The 21,520-nt window shown below is 36.0% G+C and overlaps 2 protein-coding genes across 4 annotated transcripts in view; one reads left to right on the top strand and one right to left on the bottom strand.

The window, feature by feature from the left end:
• The window catches only part of acad11 (acyl-CoA dehydrogenase family, member 11), a 90,125-nt gene extending 89,105 nt beyond the window's left edge, over nucleotides 1-1,020 (top strand). For both annotated transcript variants that reach the window (XM_088919015.1, XM_088919016.1), the window contains one exon: nucleotides 284-1,020. In XM_088919015.1, coding sequence (XP_088775141.1) covers nucleotides 284-398 — 115 coding nt within the window. In that variant the 3' untranslated portion in view covers nucleotides 399-1,020. The remainder of the gene's footprint in view (nucleotides 1-283) is intronic.
• A 2,014-nt stretch (nucleotides 1,021-3,034) lies between these two features.
• LOC148832951 (uncharacterized) lies at nucleotides 3,035-21,508 on the bottom strand. Of its 2 annotated transcripts, XM_088918812.1 has the most exons (6): nucleotides 21,232-21,508; nucleotides 16,177-16,239; nucleotides 14,342-14,419; nucleotides 12,964-13,014; nucleotides 10,003-10,107; nucleotides 3,035-3,688 (listed from the first exon to the last, which is right to left on the bottom strand). In XM_088918812.1, the coding sequence occupies exons 1-6, from the start codon at nucleotides 21,391-21,393 to the stop codon at nucleotides 3,626-3,628; spliced, it is 522 nt and encodes a 173-aa protein (XP_088774938.1). In that variant the 5' UTR covers nucleotides 21,394-21,508; the 3' UTR covers nucleotides 3,035-3,625. The 2 variants fall into 2 exon arrangements, with proteins under 2 accessions (XP_088774938.1, XP_088774939.1); XM_088918813.1 differs by lacking the exon at nucleotides 10,003-10,107 and having other exon boundaries at nucleotides 21,232-21,507.
• Between the last annotated feature and the right edge of the window lie 12 nt (nucleotides 21,509-21,520).

The raw sequence follows: 21,520 nt of genomic DNA, 5'->3' as shown, positions 1-21,520 counted from the left end.
TGCTCTCCATGAGGCACACAGACAGGGAGAGAAGCTTGGGGTCAGAGCACAGGGTCAGCCATTTATACAGCGCCCCTGGGGCAGTTGGGGTTAAAGGCCTTGCTCAGGGGCCCAACGGAGTAGGATTCCTCTGCCAGCCGCAGGATTGGAACCGGCAACTTTCCAGCCACAGAGCCACTGCACTGCCCCCTGAACTGATTTAAAACAAACTCTTTATTTGTTTATTTTTTTATATATCAAGAGTAGTGATTTCAGTGTCTGTTAACCATGTCCTTTCTTCCAGGTATTCCTATGTGCGGACACTGCGCATTGCTGATGGCCCAGACGAGGTCCATCTGTCGTCCATAGCCACAATGGAACTGAAAGACCAGTTGAAGAAGTTCTCTGCTAAGCTGTGAAACTGGAGATGGGGTGTTTAAAAGTCGTAGTATAACACAGTGTTGACTGCACACTATTTTATTATAAAAAAAGAAATGGGATTTATTAGAGAGCATATTATCAACATCACAGGATTGAAAATCGGAACTTTATCAGAGCATATCAGTATCATAGTTTTCTTTTCTAAACAAGATGAAGTGTGCCTTTAATTACAGGATATCTTGCATATCCTTTAAAAATACTACAAAATTACTTCCAGACTTAATTTTTAATCAGTAATAACATTAATATGGCTAATGATAATACAATAAACCATATATAATTTGGACCAAATTATAGTCTTTTGACTAAAATGGTAAATACCATTGTGAATTACTTATTAAATCCAATTTCATTTGTTTTCCTGCATAGTTTAATGTAAGTGTACTACATCAATGTTCTGTTATACAGTGTAGTGTAATATGACATATAAGTAGCTGATCAGAAATCATTACTTCTAAGGTGATTAATATACTGTACAAATATACACTATAGAGTAGATGATGCATGTTAATAAAAAGATCTGTTAAACTGGGCAAATGATATTGCTTTAACAAATTTCTGTATAATTACAATTACGAACCAGTAAAACAATAAATGTACAATATTTGCATATATTGTTTTTGTTTGTTTCCTTTCATTATTTTTGACAAGGGGATTATTGTGATTAACTTTTTGAAATAGTTTCAGAAATCTCAAATACTTGTTTAGGGAATCTTAATCCTTGCTTATTTTAAAACTAATGACTGCTTACCGTTTTTAAGTAGATTAATTAAGTACATGGTGATCTTGGTCTTGGATATACACGGTTCTGAAGAAAGTAGAAAAATAGAAGAGGGGGAGGCCGAGCTCTGTATTTCAAAAGTAGTATTCATGTTCAGGAACTAGTAAGCAGAGGACTCAAGTCTCAGAATATACTGTATATGGGTCAGACTCCTCAAAAATCATTCTAAAGGTATAGTGTTAGGAGTATCCTGTAGACCACCAAATACAGATTTAAATTATACTTCAACGCTGCGTAACTAGATAAAAAAATAGGTGTTAAAAAAGGGTGGCACATTGGTGCTGTACAGCAGTACAACTGTACTGCCTTCCCTGACATTCACAGGTATAAAACTGTAAAGGACTTACAACTCTGTCTCTGTTCTCTCACTGTTACCAGAACTCGTATTGATATAGAAAGCCACTTGCCTTCAGACAGCAGCATTCCTGTCCAGTGTTCTGCTCCACTGGAGAGCTGAGACCTTTTCTCTTCTTGAATTCAAAAATGAATCTCCCAAAAAATGAAGCTGAAAGTTTGCGGAGCTAGCTCAGTTCAGATAATTCAAACCACGATTCCAAACAGAGGACGAAAATGAAGGAACTGAGCATTTTACTTTGTTGGATTTATAATTTCTGTAAATTTGTCTTACGTGCATAATCATGGTGTCAACATTTTTGGTTGGTTCACTAGAAGTTGAAAATAAACATTGAAATGTTTTCTTTTAGATCTTTATTTGTTAAGAACAACAACTGTATCTTTGAGCAAAATGGAAAAGCAAGATTTATCCCTTTTTATACCCAAAGCCTATTAGAATGATAGTCACACCATTCTGGTAAGTCCAGCAATCTGTTAATGCCACATTGTAAAAAAATAATGTTTTCAAGCGGCTTTAATTTGGGATTAATACTCAAGAAACATGGTGCTCATCGGTTATCATTGTAAAGCTAGAAGCTCTCCAACCTTCAGTCACATTTTCATTTTACTGTTTTTAAAGCTATTCATCTGAAAGTATAACATGCAGCACTAATTAAGCCTATGCTTGCACTATATTACTGTATATAATGGGAAAACACTATACTATTATTATGAGAAAACACAGTAATCATTGCAGATTATGTAGAATCTTCATCAGAAACCCTATTTATTACATAAATACACAAGGCAAATGAAGTGACAATATAAACTAATCTGACGAAAAAGTGATCTTTATTACCTATTATCTGTTTACAGTATTTAGCTTGACAGTATTGTAAGTCCTTCTCATTATAATAAGAAATGCAAATAACTTGGTTCCCCACTTATGGGCCCCAAAATCCAAGTCATTGTAGGGTTAGCGTTGTAATTATACCACTCTGGGTATTTCTAATATACTGTACCTAAAACTCACCCTTTAACCAATATGGGGAAGCAATTTCTGGCATCTCTCCCTGATGTACTGAGATATACATACTGTACTGAGAGGGATGTCAGCACAAACAAACACACAGGGACAACTTAGAGGCACAGATTTAACCAACACATCTTTAAAAGGTTTGGAGAAAACAAGAACTGAATTATTTGATCTTCTGTTTTGATTTAAATATGAATAAACTTTTGGCCCTACTGTGAAATCTTTTAAGCTGTGAAAAAGCTGCCCCCCCCCCCCCACCTCAAGACTCAATATTATGGCAAGAACCAAAGAAGTGCTCACCACCTCTGAAGGATTCAGGTCCTGACATCAAGTCCTACAGTAGGTGTCAGAATAGAGCTTTGTTAGAATCCTTCTTATAACCTTTTTCACTACAAAATTCTGTCCATTTCTCATTAATGAATTCACACTTGTTTTTTTTTTTAAAAAAGAGTTTACACACAATGTTAAAGTTTTCAATTTTTTTTTTACTTTAAAAGTATCATGCTGGTTAAATTGTTGTTTTCCAATTAGTCTTGTTACAAAGGTCTACACAGTATACTGTATACTGTATGCTCTACTTCATCAGAGGCTATAATTTTTTTGCAATACAAACACACACGTGTAAAGAATTTCCAGCGGTCGCATACACAAAAATCATCAAAGTGTTTAAAGGTAGGCAAGACTGATATATTTATTCACACATTTGAATTAACTGTTTTTCAAATCTTTTCAGAAAGATTGGAAGATAATTGCTTAATAGGAGCTTCTGTTCTATATCTATATTTGCAGTAAATATTCATACAGTGGTGAATGATCTTTGCTTTTCTCTCCTCTTTTGTCTAATATAAGACATTCCACATTTTCACTGTTAGCATAGTGCAAAAGTTCTGGTTGTGATTCTAAGAAGGAAGCAGATTAGAGTGTAAACGTGAAGATACCACTGCTGTGTTAACTACATACTGTATGATACAGAGTCATTTTCTGGAATTCAGGCTTCATACAACATTCTGTTGAGCTCAAAGAATGTGTTGCCAATAATTTTTGTAACTTGCTCATCAACAGACGATTGTCTTGATTTTTTTCTTCTTTGCCATTAAATTACGCTTGACTCTTGATCCCTGTGAAAGAAAAAGAGAAGGGAAGCCTGATTTTACCACAGATATTACATTATAAACATTGGGTTAATTAAAAAAAAAGGTCAAGTTTCAGCTCATTTCACTTCACAAAAAAAAATATTTCAAATAAAAAGGTAATAGCTCTATTGAAGTACAGTACTTCATTTTAGTTTGAGCAAAAATGTTTGATAATCTAAAATGCTCACAGCAGTGGTGATCATGTTTGAGTACAATTGAGTAAATGTAATTTATTATTATTTCTTGATAACTTGCTTCAATACAAATCAGTAAGGTCTTGTTATGTAGTGCGTCCAAGGCTTGACCCCAATTTTTTGTTTGTTTTACATTTAATGTGCTTTCCATATTTAAAAACATGCATGTACAGTATGTTTTAGAGAAGACTGTTAACGTCATTTCCATTCTAAGCTAAATATTTGCATTTGTTTTCAATAATCCATTGAGAGATTGTGAAGAAAAATGACAAATCGCATAGCAATAAACAATGACTGATTTTAGGAAAGATCCACAGCGTTCAATGGCAGAAAATGTCCAGGAGTCAACAATATCCTGGTGATCTTAAATGCTGCATGGAGTCTGTAACAAAGCATCTACTGTAAGTAATACTACAAAAATGGGGCAAGTGTTGTTTTTGTTGAAAGCAATAACTTTTTGGTCTGAAAGGAAAATGTTATGACTAGTGGAAACGACACAGCACATCATTCCAATTTTTCGTCTATTCTGATGTCTGTTTTTTTGCTTGTCTTGGGCTGGACTGCTGTAACACATCAATTTCCCTTCGGGATAAATAAAGTCTTATCTATCCAGACAGTACCATCAGTATCTATCCAGACAGTACCATCCCTTCTGTCATTATGTTATGGAGCTGGATCTCATTGGCAGGACCTGGGAATCTGGTCAAGACTGAGGGGGGAAATGAAGGAAAACTTTCTTTCGTCTACCAAGGATCTAAAACTGGGATAAAATTAATCTTTCTGTAGATCACAGTTACACTGGATCAGCTTAATGAGAGTAAAGTGAATATTCGGTGGCATTGTCAAACTCCCGACTTGAATCCGAAAGAAAATCTGTGGCAAGATTTGAGAATTGCTATCCATCAGCAATCTCCAATGAACTTCACAGAGCTTAAACACGTTTACAATGAGGAATGGATGAGAATTGCAGCATCCTGGTGTGCAAAGGCAAGCAGTAATTCAGGGAGTGAATCCATACTGTTTACTTTATACTGTAACATAAATATATTTTAGTTTGGGATTTTGCTTTGCAGATTTTGCTAATAACTACTGTACCCATAAAACATGTTAAGATTAACGAATCAAGTTTTGATTTAAATATTTTAATTTTTAAAAATTATTTTGTTAATAATTAAACAAAATTAAACATCTTTGGAAAAATACTGTAGGAATGATTTACTCGGGTATGGTTATGTGAATGGGATAATTCTTTAATGTGCAGCCCAGGGGTGGCCAAAGGCTAAATACCGTATGTCTCAAGACATCTTCCTAGGTCTTGTTCCATTAAATAGAATTTACATTGCCATTTTTGAAAAATAATCATTATTAAATTTTCTAGAAAATACTTGTAGATGTACAGTGTACTCTTCTTGTACTCTTACTGTGTCACAAACGAGAATGGGGGGTGTAAAAACAGGGTTGAGCCACCAGAGGGCGACATTGAGTCATTCCCAAAATGACAAAGTTCAACATCCCAAGAGGATATTATGGAACTGGTTGCACCTGTAGGCGGCCAGTTCCCTATAAATAGATTAAGAAAGCCCCTCACAGTCTTCCTGATGTTAGACATTTGTAATAATTTGAAAGATTTGGACTGTTAAAAAATGAAACAAAAGCATTAAAATCGGTATAAAGGAAAGAACCAGGCTCACCCTAAGTAGCAGCCTCGATCATTGCCGTGCCAGTCTACCAGTAAGAAAGAAGATGGGAAGAGTAAACTGGCCTAAATGGGATCAACCAAGTTAAGGCTACATTCCACTGCTACTTACTGTCTAAAGTAGGGGTTAGGTGTACATTTAAACAGACAAGAAACAGGGCTGGGTAGGTTTAATAAGAACAGGGCTGGATCGTATGCCACTTAAACTCCCACATACAGTATAGGGGAGGTTATATTTGCAGGTTCTATGCAGGTTCTGCAGGTTGCATGCTACTAATTAATTTTGTGTCAACACAGTACCAGATTCGGAGTTTCAGAATGCTCTTATTTAGGTGTGTTGCTCTCTCTTGTTTAATTGATTAACTTACAGTATTAGAGCTGCTGACTCACAGTTCTCAAAGCAGAGTAACGGTTAGTACAGTAAGCGAGTTTGGAACTCAGGACTGACCCCAGACACAAGTTAAATAAAAGTCTAATGAAGCAAGCAGATCAATAATAGCATCAACGATACAGTGTTCCTCCAGAGGAAACCATTAGTCATTAGTAACTAATGGGAATAAATTCTAAAGAATATGAAATCTTGCCCTTTTACCGGCTTAAACCCCAAAGTGATCTAAATGCTAATTAAAGCTTGTGAGTGATATTATTCTTTCTCTTGGTTTTATTTCTTGAAGTGATGCTCACTTTTGTTGGAGCCCTGGAGACTCCAAGAGCTGAAAAAATGTCCCAGAATGAAAAGGCTTCTTGAGTTTCTTCTCATTCTGCAGAGATCTCTTTGTTCTTTCAGGCTGAAAAGTTAAACTAATAGGACAGACTGTTCTTTTAACTGGATTCTCTCTGCCTTTTCTTTAATGTGTCTGTCAGGTCTGTACAACACCTCACACACATTTGCAGTTGAATCTAGAATCTATGGTCAGTAATCATAATGTAACAACCTACTTTAGATACACTCTAAGAGAAGATCCTTGTCATTCTGAAAACAATTGTATAGCTACAGTATATGACATGGGAAAAATGTTGCTTATTTTTACAGTGCACAAGTTAAATACTGATGCATGGCTAACCATTATATTTAAACTGTTCCATTTTCTGTGCCAATTGTTTATATTTAAGTCCTCATTTATTCATTTAATTTCTCATAAACCATATGCATAAAGACAGCGTTTGGTATTGAAAATGCTGGCACTTAGCTATTGTACCAGAGTCAGATCAAAATCATTTTACCTACACTGTACTGTGTCAATCAAATCATATTTAGGATGGATTGTGCAGAAGATGGAAGAATAAAAGATAATTCCCCAGTGCCATAGTAGCTCACTAAACTAAGAAGCTAGAAATAAGAAAGATTCAATGTTATGAACTACCAAGACCATTGAGACATTTCAGTTTCATAGCTAATTGAAGATTTAACCCTTGTATGACTATTAAATCAAATACAAAAAATTGCTTTCTAAATGGAAAAGCACAGCCCTGTTGAGACCACATTCCCCAGATTTTTCTAAGGGAATGAGATGCTGCTTTCAGTCACCTGACCAGTTTCACAAAGCCAGTTGGTCAGGCGACTCCTTAAAATGCAGGAAGAGGAAGTGTCCAGGGCCAGTCAGTGAGAATGATAGTCAGTCTCATGGATCACGGCCATCACCTTGAATAGGTGACATCAGACTGACCCTCACAGTCTGTTGGGGAAATTTTATGTAGTTTCCTCTCCCATGTGCACTCTCCTCTGAAAGTGGTGCTATTACCTCAGCCCTGTCATCAGGACAACTAGGACACAAGGCATAAACTCACTGGTTTCTTATGCTCACACCATTTCAGCTTGTCTACCCTCAACACTTTCTGAGCCAATGGCCGGTAGACTCTCAGGCTCACAGTCATATATCCAACATCTCCCTCAGTGTTATTATCTCTTGTGCTGATTCACTGTGTTGAAGGTTTGCAGTGGTAAGGGGAGGGAAGGCTCCACTGCATGCCTTCAACACATGATGCTTCAAGAAGCATCTCAAACCCACTGCTACCATACAGACAGGGACTTGTTTTCTTGCTCTCTGAATTTTGGCACCGTCACTCTCAGTCCAGTGCCTCCGCATGTGGTAGCCAGCGTCATGTGTTGAGGGCATGCAGTGGAGCCCTCCTTTCCATTGCCACTGCATGCCTTCAGCACAAGGCACGTCAAGTAGCAGTAACACCCTTTCATGCCCTATACAGGACCTCTACCTTCCTTGATCTCAACCAGAGATCAGTAATCAGATAGGATCCTTTCCATCTCTCTGTCTTCCTTGCGTAGAGTGAGGGCCTCTCCAAAACCCTCGTTCTCATTCACTGCTTTTTAGTCCCACACTGAGAGCCCTCTCCCCTCCCCACCTTAGAAACAAGCCAGCTCTTAAAATAAAAAGGATTTCTCTAAATCCTCAATGCCCTCCCGATCTGTCAGTCTCGTCAGTCCCCTTGCAAGGGCAGAACTGCAACCTGCCTTGTTTGCCGGTTCTTCTTTTCCAGCCCTCACACACAGCCATTAGTGTTACTGTTAACGTCTTATTAGAAGTGGTTGTTACTCAACTGCTGATTCAGCTTGCTCACAGAACACAGTTGCCTGCTTTCGGGATAGCTCAGCTTGCTCGCAATATTAAGCTTTCATCCAGCTGATGTAAAAGGAATGGTTATATTCAAAGACAGTCTCTCTCAGCTTGTTCACAGCACAGTGCCTGCTCTCTTGTTACAGACAATAGGAGCATCTAAAATCCGCTGCTACTAATCACTGACTTGTTTTCTTGCTTTCTGAAATTTGGCATGGTCTCTCATTCTCCTGTCCCTCTGCATGAGGTAGCTTGATGGTTACACCTGCATGCCGGCACCACATATGCTCTGGCTCTGTCACCTCTAACTCACCCCATTGCACCAAGCATTTTAAATGGGAGACTCTCGATCTTATTATCTCTCATTAGTGAGGCTAGCTCAGGACAGAAAAGCTGGCTTGTTCTCCACGCAGGGAACTACCCAACCTGCTCTTATAGAACCTCCCACAGCTGTGTCTCACTTGAACAGAGGCTGCCTTCAGCTGTGGTTGCATTGCTCTACTTATAAGCTCTGCCCCTCAGCATTACAACAATATATACAGTGTCCTCCAACAGTACTGGGACAGCAAGGTCAGAACTATAATTTTTGCTTTACAATTAAGCAATTTGTATTGGTAATCCTGAGATTAATATGGATGATTAGTACAATGTAATAATGTTTTATTTTAGGGTAATCCCATGCATAGATTTAGATAGATAGATTCATGCATAGACTCCATACTGAGAATGTGCTTTGTTCTCTGAAAAATGTAGAATACTGGCTGAAAACAAGCCAAAATAAAGTGGTCATGAAGTTAATTTTTGTCCGTTTTTATACATTAATATGGCACCTGACTATCCTAAATCCTAGTAACTACAAACAATAATCCATCGACAAACAGTTCCCAGAACTGGACTAAGAAGAGATTTTAATTATCATTAATTCACAATATACAGTACATGCAATTACAAGGCATTCAGAGCAAAAATGTTGTATGTTCTATATTAAATAATATATACTGAATAATTGACATCTAATATATTTAGAACTAAAAAAAGCAACTAAAAATATTACAGTAGATAATAGTTTCCTTTCCAAAACCTATGGATATGTACACCCAACCTACCTGTAAGCATCCAGTCAGAATATTTATGTTCCCTTCACATTTAGTCAAATAAAGCAGAATATGTCTCCCTAGGCATTGCAAAACAATTTTTAAACTTAAAATCAATAGGAAATCTGTAGAAGGACTTGAAAACTGCTGTCTATGAACAAGATAGAGCTTGAGCAAATCTGCAAATAAGAATGGGACAAAATTACACCCTCCTGGTGTACAAAATTACCCCAAGCTGAAAAAATGGTCACATTACAACTGCAATTGCTGAAAAGGTCCTTCCAACAAATATTGTCTCAAGAGGCTGAGTACTTATACAATCAACATATTTTAGTTTTGTAGTTTCCATCACAACATCAATGTATTTCACCTACAAAAATATTGTTTGAACACTTAGCTTTTGATTAACAAAATCACTTTAAAAGATGTGTATGCATCATTTGTAATTTAGGAAAACGAAACATCATTGGAATGGAAGGAACTATTTTACAAGCTATAACTATAAGGGAAAAATGGTTTTTATTAGAATTAAGCATAAAATGTCTTCTTTCTGATACGTATTGAGGACCACACATATTGTACATACTGTCCATCCAGCCTTCTGGTAGACATAGTGGGGGAGTATGATGTTGATATGTGCTCACAAGTCAGCTTAATCACAATTAGCAACGCTTCCCACTTCTGCTACTATTCAGTGTGGTGTATATCCTGTGGCAGGCACTATTGTTGGAATGGAACTCACTTCTGGTGGAGGCCCAGGACGGCCAAGAGGTGAATATCCCCCAGGACGAGATGGCCTTTTGGGCACCTTTTTGTTATTTTGAACTTGTCTCCTGGACCTTTGGGACTGAAAATTAAAAAAAGAGAGAGAGAAAAGAGACAAAATACAGGTTGTATTGAGATAGCATGTTTAAAGAAATCAGATTGAATGGGAAATAAACATCCACTTGATTGTACTTCTAACAGAAGGAATTTAGTGAAATCCAATAATTCCAAGATAATTCGAATGATTTAAAGATTCCAGGAATTATCTTGTTCTCCCATGTTTTATTTCCCGCCGTTTTCCCTCTCTCCCTCACACCTGAAGAACACTCCAGAGCTGAATTGTTGTGTCTCTTTTCCTTTTCTTTCAGAAGGGACTAAACCTTTATCTATTGATGATGCCACTCATTCCTGACAAGGGCTGCAGTGACCTGAGACCGGCTGGGGAAGTCTAGGACACAAGACGGGATTAAAACCACAAAATGACTGTTTTTTTATTTTTAAATGTTATGGTTTTTGTATTAAAGAAAATATTGCCATTCAGAATAACAAACTATAATGTAAGAACAAAAAACTAACGCAATACCAACTCTCAAACCAACCCACCCTCCACACAATAATGTCCTCATTCCACTCCCCACCTCTTTTGACTCCAGCTTGTCAAGTATGTGATTTATGAGTGCATCGATATCTGCACCAGGAATGGCATCAGTCCCAGCAAGTTATAGAAGGAATATGGGCAGGTGTCACATTAATTACTAATTAACAAATCTACAAATATGTTATTTCAAATGGGACTTCTGAATCATGGATATAGTGTCAGTCTTTCCTATCAAATCTTAACACACATACAGTATACCATATTCCAGGACAAAATAGAAATGGAAATTAAAACCTAATATCAGGAATGAACAGCTAATATCTTGAGTGAATAATATACTGAGCTAAGCAATCTGGCATCTGTAGAATGTGTACTGTTATGAAACATTCTGAAAACCTCAATGTCCTTACAATTCTAGCATAGATACCAAAGTAAAAAGCCCCTCCAATAAATAATATCAAGAACTAGCACTATAAATAGCTGTATTTCTAAGCTGTATCTCCACAGCATTACCAGAAAGAGAGAAAAAATATATTAAAAGAGTTATGTTCTACTTCGGATAATATACAGTAATGATTATAGTTAAGTCAGTGAGATATGGGTCACCAACGACAGCTACTGCAAATCAACAGCTCTGAGCCAACACTTCTCCAGGTATCTGAAAGTCAGCTTTTCCTGGTATATGCCAGCAATACACACTACAAACAAATACATAGAAAATTAAAAGACAAAACTTGCATTGTTGTTATTTTCCCATAGTCACAGTTGTAAAAAATGTAGTACAAGAGCAAATAAAAAAAAAGATTTATTTTTAAATATTTAAAATATTTTTTAAAATAAACAATATTGTTTATTTTTCAATAAGTACTGACCAGTAGAATAACCACTAGAAGACCACACTTCTAGTTTTCCTCTCCCCAGAAAAGGCTCATCTAATCTGGATTGCTTTGGGCAATCATCCAGGTAGAACCACAGTACAGATACCTCAGCAGAGCAAACAGAGATGGGTTACCTGTGTTATTGCTGGAGAAGATACCTGTACAGTATATAAGATAAAAGTACTGTAAAGAAGATATAAGAAACTGTAAATATCTGGGGCGTGTTAAAGTCTCCAGAAGAGTGGGTGCTATAGATGCAATGTACTCTTGTATTCTTAGAACCCTGCTGTTCCAAAGATGGAAACCACACAAGGATTGTTTTCTTCAAGAGTACCATAGCATAGTTCCCCCAGTAAAATCCCACCTAAGATCTGGATGATGCTGTGATGGAAGCAGTCTTTCAGCTGGAAACTCAGTCAACAGTGAAAACCGAGAAATCAGCCAACCCAGTAGACTAAAATTTCATCCTTATTTGGTGAAGAAGTAGGTCAACAGTTCAGGTTTTCCACACACCTAACATGTCACAGTATAGATGCGAAACAAAAGAATGAAAAAGATGGGGGAACGACAAACATAGTACACTGTTGGGGTGAGGGGTGTTGTGGGTGTGGGGCAATAAAGTTGGGATTTATTATATCCGTATAGAATTTTCCTTTTTGTCCTCTAAAACACATTTGTGAATATAAAGCAATAGAATAGTTTAACCATTACTAAATAAGTACTAATACATTGTAGATTTAACACATCTACTTTCAAAAATGTTACATAGCCACTAGATAGAGCTGTTGTGTTATATTACGTCGCATGATTGGAGCAAATTTCTCAAGTAAGTTAGACGTTCATATCAAACTTGTGTATGTTAATCTCTTTACAAATGTTTTAGTCTTGAGAATTGACTGAAAAACAGAACTGTATATATTGTTGTACCATTATATAGTATATACTGTATAAATGTTTGAGATTTGTGTAAACATTAATGACAGAATGAGTGTTGCCTTCTGATTGTTAATCTGACCATGTAACCATAAGTATAAAAGCACATATCACAACACCAGCAAAGAAAAAAATATTATTTAATAAGAAAATTCTCATGTTATGAAGTAGTATTATGACCAAGATCAATCATTACAATTGTCATCCAAAGGGGGACAGTGCACATCAAAAGCGTTCAGTGTTCATTGGCTTCATCAGAAAATAATTGTGCTGCATTTTCTTCACAACTTGGAACACAGTTGATGTACTATAACATATATGATGCAATTAAAATATCCTCTTAATATTTAAATCAATGTAACAGACCCTTTAATATCTAAAGCCCTTTGAAGATATTTTTATTTAAAAAATAAAGTGTCCAGGTGTTTAAGAATGCTGAGACTTTTATAGTTGCGGAAAGCTGAAATGCTGTGGCTGCTTTTTTTGTTGAAAAAAACATGTGTGACTGGATAACAGTTGTGACACATACCAAGGCTGCAGGCTGAGAAGAAGGGGCTTTTTTCTCTTCAGACAAAGTAATCTGTGGGAACAGAGATCAACAACAAAAGCTTGTAAGTAGATTTTCTGATGCTAAGATCTGTATAGAATTTGGATGTCTCTGTCTCTTGGTTGTCAAGGATTTGCCCAATTAGCTTAAGACCATCTGGAAAATAAATAATACAGTACAGAAATTTGAAATCGTTTCTCATTTTTCACAATTTTACTAATCATTTCTGTGGCTAAGGATCTGCGCCTGTGGCTGGAAGGTTGCCAGTTCATATCCCGTGGCTGACAGAGGAATCCTACTCCATTGCGCTTCTGAGCAAGGCCCTTAACCCCAACTGCTCCAGAGGCGCCTTATAAATGGCTGACCCTGTGCTCTGTGTGTCTCATGGAGAGCAAGTTGGGGTATGCGAAAAGACAAATTCCTAATACAGGAAATTGTGTATGGCCCATAAAGCGATCTTATTTAATGAGATTTCTCCTAAAAGTAGACTGATTATTTTGTGGAAACCAGCATACCGAGTATCAACGAGGAGTACAAATACAGTACATGCCTGGAGTTTTCTAATTCAGTCTTGGCAAAACATCTTGACACTGAACATTGCATGCTCGAAGATAATGATCATACATTACATATACACAAAATGAATGGGACAGAACTGAGTATTCTGGCACCTAGGAACTGCAAGCACACTCTTAAGCCAAATCTACACTGCTTCAGATGTGTGCATTCTACAGTACTCACACACGGCTTTTAATCTACAGTGGTTGTGTCACCAAAGAATATTCTTATCTGCTGTCTATTACACAAATACCATGAGCTCTACAATTTGGTTAACAACTGTAGTGTAGAAGAAATAAGAAAAAAAAACATATTACAGTATATGTAATATACTGTAATATAAAATTCTATTTTAATTCCATTACATTGCTGTCACATAGTTTAAAAATCTATCAGATAGAACACTCATGTTTTGCACCTACAGTAAATAAAAAGGCATTCCAGACTTTGACTTGAAGGTACAATGCCTAATATGGAGAAAATATCTCAATTTTGAAGTTGTTATCTGGACATAAAACACACCTTTTAACTATTTAACCTTTTAAACACAGGTTTAAAGCTTCCCAGCCATGTTGTTGAAACTGATATCCTGGCTTCCTTCAAGGAACAGCTAGATGAGATCCTCAGATATGTTTGCTGTTAAAAAAAACACATGACCTCTGATCTTTGACCTGTAGCATTCTTGCCATCTCTAGTGACCATCTTCACTGCATTTGTTATAAGCTTCACTACATTTGCATGTCAAATATTTTACCTTGGGACACCTTTACAGAAATCATAACTGATACAAATTTATACTTACACTCAATGTTGAAAAGACTCCAGTTCTTGGTTTCTGGGATTTATTTTTGACAGGTACATTTTGCCTCTTCCTTCGTACCTAAAAATAAGAACAAACGTAAATCAAATAATGAGTATATTTGATATTATTTTAAATAGTAAACAAAAGTGTTATAAACTCGTATTAGAAATTAAAAAACAACATTTCCTTTTGAATCATTTCCTCATTTCTTTCAGTTTGGTGGGTACTTTATACACAGAAGGAAGTGGATTTGAGGGGTCTACTTGTAGTTAGCAGAAAACACAATTGCAATTTCTGCATTGATAGTAGGAACTTTTATGTTACATATCTTTGGCTGGGTGGTGAAAGAAGTGGACTCAGGGAATGTGGAATAAAAAAATGAATAGTGTATGATTGTTGGTTCTGCAGCTCAAAGATATATCAAAAGACAGTTTGGTATATCTCTCTTTAGAGGTGCATGTGAGGGATAAAAAAGAAAATGCAGTGAAAGACAATGTCTTTCAGTCTGCCTTTGAAGCTGCTAATGCTTTCCTCATAGGTGCTGCTATTGGGAGAAGGATCTTATCTAGCCAGGCTTGGATGTCTGTATTTCTGGCATGATCCTGTGATATGGGTTTCAGCTTTCCTTGATTGTTAAGACAGTTTATCTTAACCATTTACATTTATCATTAGCTCTTTAGGGTGCTCCTCTGCTACTCTATCTGTTCTGTGTTGTTTACTATTTAAGTGTTCTGTCAGTAATTTTGTTCTTGCAGAGTGGCCCTTTGGTTTAATTACCAGGGTGCAATCTGTGTAGAGTTTGTATGTTCTCCTTGTGTTCTGGCTAATGTTTTAGGGTTCCCAAATGTAAGTCAAACAGATACAAACATTCCTTTGTTCTTCTATCCATTAAAGCTGTCAACGCAAATGTCAAGGATAAACACAATTTTGACTCTTACAACCCACTTGAGTGCCATATGTTTTGTGATGTGTTATAAATGTTACATGTTGTTACGTGTTATACTGTACATGTGCATATGAGAGAAGTGCAATGTTTTTCTTGTTTTTAAATAGAATAATGTGAAATGTTTTTCTTTTCTTTATTTTTGTTTGCATTCTATTTAAATGTACAGGAGTGCTGTGTTTCCATAAAAAAAATTCCCGAGGGGACAATAAAATTGTATCTTATCCAGGTTCTCTGGTTCCTTCCCTGTCAAAACACATACTGGTAGGTTTTTGTGGCTTCTGTAAAAAATAGCTCTGGAGTGAGTGTGTGTGCCCTGCGATGCACCGGCATCCTGACCAGGGTGTATCTCTGGGAGTCTTCCAACTGTTGCTTACTGGGTTAGTCTCTGGAGTCCCTTGTGAGCCTACGCTGGCTAACGCTGTTTGGAAAATGTTTGGATGGATGTTTCCTACCTCAGGAGATGTCATTCATCTACAAATTCAAATTACATGTTATTTAAAAATGATTAAGATTAGCAGTACTGTATATGAAAGTGGATAATGAATACTACAAACTCACACAGTTTCATAAAATATTAAATGTATTTGAGAAACTTTGCCCCTGTGTTCAGTAGCTCTTCAATATATTTGTCATCCAGTGAAGGACTGCACGTTTACAACTTTCTATAATTCTACAAACCTAGGGACATCTGCAAATTGGAGATGGAGTGGTGGAGGAATGCAGGAGACAAAAATGTAGAGAGGGATTTGCATATGATACATACTGTATACAGCCTTGGGAATGATTTTGTTTTAGAAAGGGTGAGACAAAAGCGGCTTGGTTGTAATCAACCCTTTCCTAACTCCAGTTACACATTTTATAGCATGTACATAACTCCAGTTACACATACCAGTTGTGCCCTCTCAGAGTCAGAAAAAGGTTCTGAAGGTTGTTGATCGGGGAAAGGGACAAACTGAAAAAAAAAAAGAATTGAAAAGGTAAGAAGTAAAGTTTTGTTATATACAGTATACTGGTTAAAATGTAATTTAAAAAAAATCAAATATGATTTAGACCCATTCTAGGACTGGACAAATACCTGAGAGCTGTCATTTAGTGCATTCAGTACGGGTAGCAAAAAACTATAACTATAAATATGAAATAGAAAAGAGTTTGAGCTTTGTACTTGTGAGAAATTTGGCATTTTATGCAGAACAGTGGGAAGGCCACAAATTGGATATTCTATGAAGATAAAGGTAAGGTAAAGATGAAGGTAAAAGTACCAAATTCAAATGAAGGTATGTTTTGTTGAAATTGTATAAAGCACTTGACGATCCTATTTACAGTATGTTACGGTGTATCTTTTGGTCACTAACTACAAAAAAAAATGTTGCTGCTCTGGAACCAAATCAATTATTAGAGATGAATTATAGATGAGCAACAAGATACATGCTTAAGGAAATGTCCTACACTGAAAGGGAACGAATCTTTCAGTGTTTGACAGAAAGGACTACAAGAGGACCTGAATGAAGTATAAAAAACTCTTTCAAGCATTTAGAAAGTCAAACTAGCTGACGCTGTTTACAGTTGACACTGTATGTTTTATATACATTCATTACATAGCAAAAACCAAATAATTAACTGTCTTTTATAATAGCAGTCCTTACTGTCTAATGCAATTCCCAACCTTGGTCCTGGAGGAACACTGTGTCTGGTGTTTTTTTATCACAACTGAGCTCTAAATCTCCAAGGCTAATTGATGACTTAATTGATCTGCTTGCTGGTTGGAACCTTTATTTAACCTCTTTTTTTGATAAATCCAGAGTATGAAACAACGGTTTCCAACAAATGGAGTTTTTAATGAAAGTTCGGGAGGAATGAAGGCAGCCGCGCTCATTCAACACAGCTGCCGCAATTCTCACTAATCCTGACGTAAGCAACCGGTCTCCATAAATATCAAACGTCACTCTCTCCTCTTCCTCGTTCGTTTTCTGCATCCCTCCTCCACCCCCTCTCCACCTTTGCAGCTACCCCATTGGTCGCATGGGGGTCCTATCCTCCCCGTCCGACGGCCGGGAGGTTGGCCCTCAGCCAAGCGGGTTACGCCAAATCTCCACATCACAATAAACGATTCTAATTTCTCCCAAGCTTTCGGCTGCTGTCATTCCTCGTGAACTTCAGCATACAGAACATCACATAGCTTTGTTCAACTTGCTTCTCAATATTTGCGGCTAGACAGTTCTTGCTAGTTGATCTATGATAAATAAAGGTGGGAATGATCCTGTATCAGACATTCCTGCAATAAGTGGTTTTATTTTCCTTCTGCGGAAGTTCAGATTTCACAAAACACCTACAGTATATGAGAGAAGATCTGAAACTCGGAAATTGGTGCAAGGCTGATACCAATTACAATACCTTTTCACCTTTTAAGAGATTAAAGCAAAATTATTTAAATTCCCCAGACAGGATACTGAAATCAAATATGCTGTCATTATGAACTTGGATGGAGAAAAAGCAAAAAGAAACAGTGTAGCTCCAGGACCGAGAAGCAATACTCCACTTAACTGCCAGTTAAGCAATGATACTCGTCTTGGTGAGTCACGATCAGTGTTTATTTTGTCTTGATATGGTACTGAGATCAAAGATGAGGTGTCTCTCAGACTGGAGCATGAGAATAATAGTAGTATTGATTGACCTTAATTATGCAAGCACACCTAATGTATAGATAACCTAATTGGTTCTTAGAATAGCTTTATTAGAGTGGCTTGATTAAAATTGAGGAAAATGCAAATTAGTTACTTGAATTCACCAATACTTATACAGTGTTTTAGTGATTAGTATTTTTACAAAACCAGAGATGATGATAATGTGAATATTGATTGATAATGCACATTTTATCATGATTATTACTGGTATTTGTAGTAGCAGGGATAACTGCTATCTGGGTACAAATATTATTATTATGAAGATTATATTTTCAATCGACTTTTGGTAAATTTACATATATATTATTTTCCAGTTCATGATAACTAGCTTGCAAAACAAAGGGTACAGGCTTGTGTATTGTCGAATTAAAAAATAAAAAAATCAAGTTTTCGGATAATAAAACAAACATTTTTTTAATATTACACAGTGTACTTAAATGCTGAAACACACAAATTTAAACCTAAAACATTATCTATTTATCTTTAATTTTTAAAGCCAAAAGGTTCTCAAAACTAAAAGAATGATTACAATATGTGAGGTGGAATTCTGTATGTTCTGAACATCTTTAGGTACACACGTACTGTACTATATGTCTTCTGTTGCAATTTGATTGCATTACTTCTGAAACTGTTATTTTTTTGTCTAGGGCTTGGTGGATCAGGTGTCTTTCCTAAAGCAAGGATACTGGGGTTTAAACTTTAGATTGTGGGATAAAGAAAATCTGTACTCTTTCTTTCTTTACAAAAATAATCCATATTCAAGGGGGGTTCATTGCTTTATTGTGGAGTCCTCATTCAAACAGACTTCTAATTACATACAGTATGAATACAACACCATGTCTACAGATCCTGGCAGCAAATGTACTGTAAGTAAGGTCTGGTACAACTACAAAAACTACTGTACCAACTTTACAATACCACTTCTCAGGCAGTGCAGACACACAGTGAAGTTAGCTACCCAAAGAATCAGAAGTCCAAAAATATTCATTTTATTTAAGACTGAACTCAACAAGACAAATAACTATTTTGCAAACCAGTGTATTGCATACACAAACTTAAATTACATAGTGAAAACAACTCTGTCATTAGAAGTAAGTATTTAATCATACGTTTCTGTCTACAGTATGTGACATTTGAGTATGTTTACAAACTTAACCAGTTGCATAGGACTAAATTATAACTAATGCTACATTTCTGTACAGAAATACATGTACTGTGTTACAGTATGTGTTGTATTCAAATGGATTTCAAGTTTTTCTTTTCATATATACTATATGTAAAAACAATAAATGAAAAGCCTACTATACTTTTAAAATACAGTAGGTACTGAAAAGTGTGTTGCATTGTAAATACTAGCACATAACTATATACAATGATCATTTAAAATTTATTCTGGTAACATGTTGTAAGGTGGGACCTTGCTAGTTAGACTAATGTTGGGGTTAGATTTGTACATGTATTTATTTCCCTTCTCCCTACTGCTTTTGCTGATGCTATTAAATATAACCATTGACTGGATTTAATTACAGTATTTTATAGCTCTACATCTGTAAATGAATACTGGCTTTTCTCTCTGCATGATGGACGGAGTCACCACGCTACACCTACAGTAACTAATTTCACAAAATGAAGATATTTTGTGTGGTTATACAAAAAAAAAACATTGTTTAACTTTAAATCCAGTGATGTAAACAAAAACAAACACCATTATTTTGATCATTATAATTATCTTTTAATGAAATCATGATATATATTAGTTTCAGTTTCAAATTACTTGATGACAATTAAATTGCATTTAGTAAATAGCACTGAACAATTTCCTTGAAGTCAAGTACAATTATCAGAATGAACAGTGATCAAGCTTTAGCTCAATATTTTTTCAGGTGCTCTTGGTAAAATAGTTTGCAACAATTATAAACAGAGGAAACAGTGGGTACTGTATATACTGTACGTAACACACATTCTGCATTATAGTTTAAAACTGTTTAGAAAATATCTTTTGAGATATTGTTATCTTATACAGTGTCACATGATATTGTATTATTGTCAGGCAACCTATCTGATAATACCAGACTGCAAATTTGGCACACGCATGGAATGTTTGTCACATCATTAATAGTGAGTAGATAGGTTTCATGATTGAGTAGTATTGTTCCTTGTGATAACAAAATGCTGAGCACAAGTCATTTCAAGTTATAAAAACAATAGCTGTTCAGTGTTTGACTTTTGAATTGAGTTAAAATTGCCAAAATGAGTTCTATGGTTAGTTTTTCAAAAGCCTGACAATAGCCTGCTATTCTGACTGTAAGTTTTACCTCAGCATACAGTATACAGTGTACAGTATATTTCATACACAGCTGGATTTAAAAGTTTTAAAATATGGACTTGAAATGTTTTGCTTTTTTCTCCTGATGAACTCCTTATTTACACTGGTCATACATACGTTTTGTGTTTTTAACTTTTTTATTGCTGCTTTTTAAGAGGTCAATGTTTAGTGACACAAAGAAAAAAATGATTAGGCAATGCAAATATTTACGTTTTTAAGTTACCAGTTAAATCTGGAATTTTCAAAATGTGTCTCTTGCTAACAATGATTGGGGAATAAACTTAGTGATAACTGAGAAAGTGCCTGTCATGACCATCTGTAAAAAGTATATTACCCATACTTCATCATATTGTATGTGTATATACAGTAATATCAGAGCAGTAGTTTCCAGTCTTGATGCTGCATATCCCCCAGTTCTTCAGGTTTTGTGTGTGTCTTCAATCAGTGGTTAAATATAATGTCTTGTCAAATTAAGACTAGACAAGAAAAGGCTTTAAAGTAAAATCTGAAAACGCAGTTGGTCTGACAAGTAGTAGACCCAAGGTGTGCTGTCTAGGACTATGGTTAAAGACCTGCAGTATATCGTAGAAATAGAAACCTACATTGGTAGTGAGATCTGTGTAGTTCAACATGTTAGTAAGCAAAGAAAAAATAAAGGTTTTTCGGTTTAATTCTCTACAGATATAATGGCTCAGAGTTTGAATTGAGCAACATTTAAAATCACATGGATGTTTGTGCTAAATTACCTACTGCTAAAGATTTTCCCTCCTTTGTTAATTGATAAAAAAATGCACAAAATGGTAAAGCTGAGTTTTTAATAATTTGGTGCACAACATAAAACTTTATGTTTTGGCTGTCTGAGAAGGAGTCTGTTTTATCTTTTTGGGAAGTACAAAAAAAATTAATCAAGTTACTGTACATAAAAAAACAGTCTTACCGTTGTTTTTGTGATTTTATTTTCATAGTCCAACAACTGTTCGTGTGTGGTGTCCAAATGATTTTGTTCTGTGGATCTTGATATCCCTTTGTCTGAGCAGTCAGAGGGAATGACAAGCAGGCTGCCCTGCAAGCAGAGCAAAATGGCTAAAACCCCATCCATCGCAAGACTGCTTGGAAGCTGTTCATGTTGCTATTTTATACTTCCAGGCATAATGTAAACCAGATGGCTGGCAAAGTTGGAATGCCTGTTACAGATGGAAAGAAAAACAAAGATGGCTGTTTAGTTT

The sequence above is a fragment of the Atractosteus spatula genome, chromosome 6 (assembly GCF_055471065.1).
Source record: "Atractosteus spatula isolate fAtrSpa1 chromosome 6, fAtrSpa1.hap1, whole genome shotgun sequence".
Lineage (NCBI taxonomy): Eukaryota > Metazoa > Chordata > Actinopteri > Semionotiformes > Lepisosteidae > Atractosteus > Atractosteus spatula.
Note: the sequence above shows the minus strand (reverse complement) of the source record. Positions and strands in the feature narration are given on the sequence as shown.

What these genes read in the sequence shown, in the direction of transcription:
- LOC148832951 (XM_088918812.1), bottom strand. Translation starts at nt 21,393, where the DNA reads ATGGATGGGGTTTTAGCCATTTTGCTCTGCTTGCAGGGCAGCCTGCTT. An exon ending in ATAAAATCACAAAAACAACG is followed by an intron (nt 16,240 to 21,231) that starts GTAAGACTGTTT and finishes TTTTTTTTTCAG; the next exon opens with TTTGTCCCTTTCCCCGATCA. An exon ending in CTTCTCAGCCTGCAGCCTTG is followed by an intron (nt 10,108 to 12,963) that starts GTATGTGTCACA and finishes TTTAATTTTCAG; the next exon opens with TCCCAAAGGTCCAGGAGACA.